We start from the raw sequence: 9,413 nt of genomic DNA, 5'->3' as shown, positions 1-9,413 counted from the left end.
GTCTCCGGTCTTCATTGCTCAATGCTGAGTGCTCATTGGTGATTCTGGAGTCGACAGATGATGATGAGAATAGAGAAGGCTTCCCAGGGGCCATGATTCGTGCGTCTTGTCCGAATGGATACACATCTCATCGTCTCATCACGACAGCCCAATCCCACGCAGGACAAAAGCAAATAACCCAGTGCCCAGCAACATGTTGACACACTAGGCTTGCCCTTTTGCTAGCCGGCTGTCCACCCAGCCACCCAACGGCCACTCTCGTCTCTTCAATCTCAGTCGACTCCACAGCATGTCTCCATCGTTCCATCAACCTTCCAGAACTGGAAGCGCGCCGTTGGCTTTGCCACATAGATTTTAGAGCTAGTTGGCTTGGTTCGGGTTTACGCGAGCGTCGTGGTGTTCGGCCCTCCCACAATCCTTGTCATGCCACCCGCAAACTGCACGAGGAAAAAAAAAAAAATTTCGATCCTTATCGCATGTAAAGGGACCCGGTCGGAATTTTTGATTAACCCAGCATCTCAAATTGATAACACCGAGACACGACGAACCAGCGGAACACCGCCTGGGTTCCCTTTGGGTTTTTTTCTTGAGCTCGGGAACTTTGCCAGAAGACTACAAAGTGCAGTCAAAAGAACAAGACAACACAAATGGATGATAAGGGCAAACAAATGTAGCATATGAGATGAGATAGAGGGGGAAAAGGGTCTGACCGGTGGTGGCAACGCCCCTCCTCGATATCGTCCTACCGTGACTGAAAATCCCCTCCTCGACCTCCATCTCTCCCTGGCCACCCTGGCCCATCTGGTGGTATCTCCTGTACCACAATTTGTCCATCCCACATCCGCAAACCTTGTCACCCATCCATCCCGGACCACTCGTTGGCCGTGAGCCGTTCAGAATCTGGGTCAATCCACCGAAATGGGCACCGAACCACATGAGGGTTCATCCTCTTCCTCCATACCCAGGTGGGTAACTGAGCTGCGGGTGTGTAACCTGCATTCTGCGCGCGCAACCTGGCCGACCAAAAGGCGGCGAACTCCATCCTTGTCCGCCCGAACAAACCTGGGGCCTGGCCTGGCTCCCGGGTTGCTGATAAGCTATGGTTGAGGATCGTTGCGTCCTAGCCTAGCCTCGGCACTACTTTCGGGTTTCTTGATCGTCGCACTGGGAATTTTTAAAAAGGGCTTCCCCTCAGGACGCGTCCATCGAGGGCTCGTCTTGTGCTTCTCGTCTGTTTCGTGCAGCAGCTCCCTTCCCTCCTCTCATGCTCGCCTAGCGGAGAAGTCATCTGATCGGTGGTCAAGTTCTTTTGCTTCAACAAAACCCAGGCAAGCCTTCAACTGCGCGAGCCCGTGGTCCACCACCATCCCACCTCGTGAAAAATTTCTCTCGATCTTTTTCCGAGTCAGCAAGCTCAACGCTTCCCCTCTCTTTATCCCTTCTCCCTGGCAGAAATAATACTCGGTGCGATCCGAAACCCTATTCTGCAGCCATGGCTTCCCACGTCACCGAAGTCAACCAAGCCGCCGACAAGCCGCCGTACCAAAGCCCGGCCGGCACGCCGCCCCGTCGTAACTCGGACCCGGCGCTGGAGATCTCCAACCAACACCAACACCCGCACGTTCACCACTCCTCTCGTATCGATGCGAAAGGGCACGAGGACAACGTCGTCTACACTCAGACTGGCCAGTCCACGGTCCCCCACCAGAGCCATCTCCACCAACACCATGAGCCGCTCGACATCGAGAAGGGGGGTAGCCCGGATAAGCTGAGCGGCCCTCCCGATTACGATGGTGAGAAACCCGGTATTGTATCTCCTCCCTCTGAGGAGGAACGCCGGAAGCGCTTCAACATGGGCGCCTTTTACAAGAAGTACAAGTGGGCTTTCCACATTTTCTTCGGCGCGTTCTTCACCGGCTGGTGGATCGCGTCGCTGGTCTTGCATCGCCACGACAAGAACTGGGTCGTGCCGTTCCTCGTCTGGCTCGGTATCATGCTCCGCCTGGTGTTCTTTTACGTGCCCAGCTCCTACGTCTCCCGCCCGATCAAGTTCGTCTGGCAGCACTCGGCCGTCTTCATCTACAATGCCATCCCCGCCAAGTTCCGCACCTTTGCCGGTGCTGCACTGACCATTGCCGTCATGCTCGTCGGTTCGTTCGTCTCGGAGGAGGAGGCCGACAACACCCGCGAGAACCGCGCCGTGTCCATCTTTGGCCTGATTGTCATTCTCTTCTGCTTCTGGGTCACCTCCAGAGACCGCAGGCGCGTCAACTGGCGCCCTGTCATTGGTGGCATGCTGTCGCAGTACATCATCGCGCTCTTTGTGCTCCGCACTAGCGTTGGTTATGACATCTTCAAGTTCATCGCTGATCGCGCTGGAGACTTGCTTGGCTTCGCCGAAAAGGGAACTGCTTTCCTGACTTCCCAAGACATTGTTGACCTCCATTACTTCATTTCTGGCGTCATTCCTCCCATCATCTTCTTCGTCGCTATTGTTCAGGTCCTGTACTTCATTGGTTTCCTGCAATGGTTTATCGGCAAGTTCGCGACTTTCGTCTTCTGGGCTCTTCGTGTGTCCGGTGCCGAGGCCGTCGTCGCTGCCGCCACCCCCTTCATCGGCCAGGGTGAATCCGCCATGTTGGTTCGTCCTTTCGTTCCTCACATGACCAAGGCCGAGATCCACCAGATCATGACCTGCGGTTTCGCGACCATCTCTGGTTCCGTTCTCGTCGGCTACATCCGCCTGGGTCTCAACGCCCAGGCCATGGTGTCGTCGTGTGTCATGTCCATTCCCGCCTCCATCGCCATCTCCAAGCTTCGCTACCCTGAGCGGGAGGAGACCTTGACCGCCGGAAAGGTCGTCATCCCCGAAGATGATGAGCAAGAGGCCAAGAACGCCATCCATGCCTTCGCCAACGGTGCTTATCTTGGTATCAAGATTGCCGGTACCATTGTGGCCTCGATTCTTTGCATCTTGGCCTTCATTGGTCTTGTCGATGGCCTGCTGTCGTGGTGGGGAAGGTACCTCAACATCAACGACCCGTTGACCCTGAACCTCATCATTGGCTACATGTTCTACCCGATCGCTTTCTTGTTGGGTGTTCCCCGCAATGGTGACCTGCTCAAGGTTGCTCGTCTGATTGCCCTCAAGGTTGTCGCTGTAAGTGCAATTCCCCTTAAAAGCCGATAATCCATTCTCTCTCTCTCTCAGGTACTTATCCTTTTTTCAACAGAACGAGTACGTTGCTTTCACCGAGATGTCGAAGGCTCCCTACACCGACCTTTCCCCGCGCTCCCAGCTCATTGCTACATACGCCCTTTGCGGCTTCGGCAACATTGGTTCTCTCGGTATCCAGATCGGTATCTTGAGTCAGCTTGCCCCCAGCCGTGGTGGTGACGTTAGTGCCTTGGCCGTCTCTGCCCTCATCTCGGGTGTTATGTCGACCCTGACTTCCGCCGCCGTTGCCGGCCTCGTCGTTACCCACCAGTCGACGGTGTTTGGAGGTGCGAGCTAAACGGAAAGGCGCCCATTTAAGCGACGAGCCGTTTACCAGTCGCAGTCGTTGTTGAGATGAGTGAAACGATGAAAAAGAAAAAAGAGTAAAGAGTAAAAAGATGTGTGTACGATGTTGATGAGGCGCGCTCGCTCGCGTTGAAATACCTGTGAGAGGATATATATATAAGTAGTACTAGATAATACCCGTAGTGTCAGCGAGCTGACAAATTCAACTCGGATTTCCAACTCCCTAGAATAACCCCCCAGTCGCAGGGCCCTTGAGAGGATCTTATAGTGAAGCTGAAAGTCGTGGCCTGGTTTTTCAAGACGTGATCCCAGGCGTTCTTGCGCGATCGGCGTGCTTCTTTAATAAGTCTTAGTGCTTCAATTGTGCTCTGCCCCTGGAGTCGGCTCGTCCGCCCCGCCGTCAGACTTCTCCGATGGCTGTCCGTGAGTCACGCCGAGGGGTCCCGGCCGTTGGTAGAAGGCCTGCATGGCGTGTTTGACGGCTATCATTGGCCCCTTGGCTCCCTGTGGTACCCTATCCCGCCTGAAAATTTGGAAGGGGAAAAAAAGTTTTCTCCCACCAGGAGCTGCGTGTATAAATCCCGCCTATGTCCAACGGACGTCGGCGCCGGCCGTAAATGCACGGAGGTAAATTCACGTTGCGAGGCCAAACCTCGGCCTGCTGGTTTTTGGTGCGTAATGGGAACAAGAAAGGGGCTTGGAAATGCGCTGTTTTCTAGTTACCTTATTGATCCTGTCCCAGTCGCTGAACCAGTAGTTTGCTGTCATTTGGGGGCTCCCCCACGAACACCTCTGAGGCGAAATTGGACGGCATCTCCACCGGAGCGCAAACTGCCTGCATCGGACTTCGTCGGTCGCCGGTTCTCAGGGGCTCACCGTCCGTCGAATATTAACACTTGTATTTGTATTTCGATATCTGATGATGAAAAATCCGGTTTCGTCCGGTCTACCAAGTCCCAGAGACTACAGCCCGCCCGGAGCACTCTGCAATCCGTCAGCTCAGGTTACATCCGCGGATTAATACGGCTTCTTACTCAAAACCTTGTTTCTTAAGCATCATCCAGTACGTCTTGGATACATGCTACGCACATGAGATTTGCTTGGTTGCATATTTTGGACGCCTCCGCCTGGCATTATGCAGTCAATGAAAGGCACCCTCTTTAAGGATCCATATTGTCTGGTCTCCTGGGTATATCAATGGTGGTCTGATGCCGGTGCCGCCTATACTCGAAGAAGGAAAGCTCCCAGGTTTCGGCGGCCGCCTCTAGCTCGCGAAAATGGAGATCAGATTCCATTCACTTAGCTTGCTTGCTTGAAAGGCTATAACACGGGAAGGGGTTGTATATCCCAGCACCATAACTGTGCCCGTTTCAAGCAAGTGCAAAATATAAGTGGTTGAATGGAATGGAATCTTCCATTATGATCTAGAAAGACTCATCAAGCATTGTCAAGTGGTTGTGATGGAGTCGGCCAACAATAGGGCCATTTCCAAGGAGTGATTAAGTACGTGGCACTCGCCATGTCGAAAAGACTACCGTCATGGGTGATAAGTTTATCAAGTCTTTTCAACACTGATAAGCTTCTACAATGTTTAATGTTCATGCTATGCTGCTAAGGTATTCATAGGACAATAGTAAAACAACGCTGCATTGCTGGCTGGCAACGGGCCGGTAATGACTTGCTGCTACAAAATATACCAAGCAACATTGTGCTCGCATATAGCTACTTTTGACATCACAGAAAAACGTTATTTATACCTCGGACTGCCTTGACATCTCCTAAGGGCAAATATTCTGAATGTAACGTTTGCATCGCCGGTTTGCCGGCCCTGAATACTGGAATAAGGATCTCGGATTTAACCGGCCGGAATGAACGATTCATCTCTACAACAGCTCCGATTGGCTTGTACGAAGAAACTCAAGTTACCTTGCAACTTGATGATAAACACTCGAGTCAGTTGGGATGATGCAAGGTTTTGTGGGCTCAGCAGAGTGAGCTAATATTATATACGAAGAAAGTGAATGACCTCTTGGGTCACAATGGTTATAAACAAGAATTTCTGCTCGCAAGGTGCGAGCGATCAGACAACAAGGCATCAGGCCTGAAAGGGGCGTCTATGTCTCTATAACAGACCACTCCCTCTTAAACAAGAGCCTTGAAACCAAAGTGCTCGAGCTTCTTTGCTCGGGATCTTAGGCCATGGTGCACTGGGAGTACCAGTCGTTGCTCTTGGTGCACTTGAAGCCGGAATCGCAAGAGGTAGGACCAGTCCAGCCATTGCCACCGCACTGTCCCCAGGGGCCAGCAGTCGCGCCAGAGCCAGAGCTGGCGGGCTGAGTAGGCTCAGCAGCAGCAGGCACGGTAGGTTCGGCAGCAGCAGGGGTGGTGGGCTCGGCGCAGTCAACCTCATCGTCGTCCTCCTCCTCGACAGGGTCCTCCTCGACAGGGGCGTCATCGACGGGGGTAGGCTCGGGGGTGGGCTCGGGGGCAGCAGAGGAAACGGGAGCGGGAGAGGCAACGGGAGCGGCAGTAGCAACCGGGGCGGCAGAGGAAACAGGTTCAGCTGCGGCAGCATCGGAACCAGAGCTGAGGCTAGAGTCGGATTGCCAGCCGCGCTCGCGGGAGAACTCGTACCACCAGTTGCGGAGCATCCAGCCGTCGAAGTCAGTGATCTTGGCAGAGGAACCAGCAAGCATGACGAAGCTGTTGACGCCAGTGGGGGTCCAGTCTATGTCATAATCAGTATTCTGTTGCAGGGGTCATCGGGGGATAGTAATAGCATCGATGCTAGATCGTAACATACCGTAGACTATTGGAACACATTGTTAGCGAGGGGCCAAGACATATATGGGGTGTAGTTACTCACAGTCATCGAGGCCATAGGTGTGGCCGATCTCGTGCTGAAGAATGTGGAAATCGCCGTCAAGGGAAGCCATGAAGGCCTCGCGGCCGATACGCTGACCCCAGTCACCACCAGCACCACCAGCCATGCCATCGGTAAGCCAGAGAGACTGGTCATAGTGGCGGTCAGCACCGGCAGCACACTTGCTGTAGTCGCCGTTCTGGTTGAAGAAGCGGCCGCAGGACTCGGCGCACTGGGGGATGCCTTCAGCGTCCTTGTCAGTGTAAACCTGAATGCCATCGGTGGAGCCCTGAAGAAGGCTCTTATCCTTCACGGCCCAGCCGACGACGTTGACCTTGACACTGGAGAAAGGGAAGTTGTCATAGCCGTAGAGCCACTTGTACCAGCTCTGGTGGGATCTGTTCAAGGCGGCAGCCACCGACTTGCGCTGGGCCTCGGTGACGGAGGCGCTGGACTCCCATCGGACACAGACGTTGATAGTTCCCTTGGTGGCGATAACCTGGTCCCAGCCGTAGTTCTTGAAGCCGGCGAAGTTGGAGTATGTGCTCTTGCAGTGGTCCCAGACTTCCTTCAGGGGCTTGACGAGGTCAGAAGGAGGGTTCCAGCCAGACTGCCTCTTTACGGGGCGGTTGCGGGGCATGTCCTCAAAAGAACGACCAGAGACGGAAGAGAGGGCCTGCCACACGGAACCGTCAAGGTCGGAAGGGGTTGAGATGCTCATAGCCTGAGATGAGGCCGCAAGTGCCACAGCGGCGGCGGAGGCAGTAGTGAAACGCATGATGGAATGAGTGAGGAAACAAAAAAGATATACAGAAACGAAGTGAAGGTTGTTTGATGAAAGAATGACAATACAATGAAGTTGGATTGAGGGAAAAGGGAAAGAGATGATCAAAACATAGCGCAACTTCAAGAGATATATACAAAGTCCGACCTTTCCAACAATTTCGTATACAGAGAGACCCGAGAAGTCAGCGGCCCACCAATCACGCTAGCTGGGTATCTGCCGTGCTGACAGAGGAGGCCAAGATGTCAACGCTGCCATTCCCCCTTAACTGTTGTGCAGAAAAAAAGCCGTGCCTAACTAGTTGTAGTGGCATCCATTGGCGGGAGATCAAGACTGCGGAGACTCATGGGACGATAGCAGATTAAGGACCACTGTGAGAGTGGCGATGTTTGCCCAAGTTGGAGAACAAATCCTACGGCGCGGAGAGGGGCATGTTTCCTATCTTGAACGGTCTGGCCGGATATATATGACGCCAAGGTCGACGGACAATTTTTGCGTGACAAGCAAATATTAGCGGTAAGCACAGCGTGCTCAAAAACCCGGGGAAAGGCGCATCTGCGAGGTCTCAAAATGGCATAGTGCAAAGGGGGTGCAGAAAACTGCCATCAACTAAGACAATGCGAAGGGGCAACATTTCATACCGCATTCCTCCACCTGTCGCCATCGAAAGTCATATCCAAGCTCATAAACCTCTGATCTTAAGAAACATGGAAACGATGTTTTCGGGTCGATCATCCGTCACGGACTCACAAAGGATTACCTAGGTCAGATAGCATGAGATGGCAGAAAGAGGAGACGAAAGACAGGGGAGAAAGCTGGAGGAAGCTGTTTCAAAGGAGCAGAATGGCAAGAAAGGTGAAACAGTAGACGGGATTTGCGGGACGCGCCCAACCAGGATCCTGCCATCCCCCCCTGGCGCTTAGTTGTGTTCAGCGCTCGCTATCGGTAAGCGAGTATGGTATTTTTCGTAATTACATCCAATTCAGGCCCAGGAGCCGTCTTGGCGGTTCCACGACCGAGGCCCGGCGATTCCAGGACCTTGGCTTTCGAGGTGATCACCTCACTCTTGAGCAATGAGCTACATCCTATTTAGTATCATTCCGTGGTACTGGCGCGAGAAGGTTCTGTTTTCGGCAGATGGAGCCACCGCAATGCGCTGAATGAGTGAGCCTCAACGCTAGTTGGAAACATGCTTTGCATGCAAGTCGGTAGGGCTGAGGCCTTACTTAGCATTTGTGCCATGGATGGAGACAGTTTGTGGCCTACAGCGCGGTGTCATACTAAAAGCTGTTGTTGTGGGTTACTCATTTCAACGGGGATTCGCTATTGGAACGCCTTCAGCGCCCTTGGTCTCCCTTCTCTGGGGATAGAGTCATGCGCTTCTTCCGTCGTCGTCTCTAGCTTACATTGCGATTACCTGCTGGTTCATAACCTACATACTTTGAGCCTCATTGTCAAAGCTTGATCCTAGGGTTGTATCCCCAGAATCGGTGGGTTCATGTAATTGCAATTAAGCATGATGTTCACCTTTATTTCTCGAAATGATATTTCCGCTATGCGGCTCGCTTAGTGTTAATTCGCAGTCTCGACTACAGAGCGCTCCCCACCTCGGGTGCAATTAATTAAAAACTCAAACTCACTTTATGCTTCCCCCCTTAGGAGGATCACCTGTTCGCCTTAACCAACCAATTGCGCATCATATTTTCCGATCCAGTACAACTATGATTTAATATGCATGGGTCAATTCGACAGAGCAAACGACGCCCGCCGCAAATACGAAGCGCCACGCACGCACCCCTTACCTCCCCACCATTAAGCAAGGAAGGCCTCAATACTACATTCTCCAAGGATGTGGTTTGATTAGTGGAAATCTCATTACATGGAGAGGGAGCAGCAGAAGTACAACTCGAAAGCTGATCCTATAGAAATAAACTAAAACCCAAGAGAAGCGCGACGACTTGGTCATTGCGAGGAACTATTTGAGACGTTATGTTCTAGCAGCTGGACTCGCCATGCATATTCTGTAGTTTTTCTATCAAAAGCAGCCTTCTCAATCGAAAGACGGCTTTGCCAATATGCACTCTATTTTTGACAAGCTGAGGTCAGTGAATAGCAAGTAGGTCAACGTGGCGAGGTGATGCCGCTGTCAGCCCTGTTAGTCTTGTTACCACCTTTCTTCGCTGAAGCCGGCGCCTCTAACTAGATGATCCGAAGCTTAATTGGTTGCTGCGCTCCAGGACAGC

General features: G+C 52.8%; 2 protein-coding genes across 2 annotated transcripts; one reads left to right on the top strand and one right to left on the bottom strand.

Annotated features, from left to right (window-relative positions):
- Positions 1 to 1,492: 1,492 nt before the first annotated feature.
- CTRU02_211439 (NupC family nucleoside transporter) lies at positions 1,493 to 3,515 on the top strand (the record flags this gene model as incomplete). Its single annotated transcript, XM_036720462.1, has 2 exons — positions 1,493 to 3,160; positions 3,234 to 3,515. 2 exons carry the CDS (start codon positions 1,493 to 1,495, stop codon positions 3,513 to 3,515), a joined length of 1,950 nt encoding a protein of 649 aa, XP_036588205.1.
- A 2,200-nt stretch (positions 3,516 to 5,715) lies between these two features.
- CTRU02_211438 (cellulose-binding family ii) lies at positions 5,716 to 7,164 on the bottom strand (the record flags this gene model as incomplete). Its single annotated transcript, XM_036720461.1, has 2 exons — positions 5,716 to 6,257; positions 6,390 to 7,164. 2 exons carry the CDS (start codon positions 7,162 to 7,164, stop codon positions 5,716 to 5,718), a joined length of 1,317 nt encoding a protein of 438 aa, XP_036588204.1.
- Between the last annotated feature and the right edge of the window lie 2,249 nt (positions 7,165 to 9,413).

The sequence above is a fragment of the Colletotrichum truncatum genome, assembly GCF_014235925.2.
Source record: "Colletotrichum truncatum strain CMES1059 chromosome Unknown Contig_0007, whole genome shotgun sequence".
NCBI classification, from domain to species: Eukaryota; Fungi; Ascomycota; class Sordariomycetes; order Glomerellales; family Glomerellaceae; genus Colletotrichum; species Colletotrichum truncatum.
Note: the sequence above shows the minus strand (reverse complement) of the source record. Positions and strands in the feature narration are given on the sequence as shown.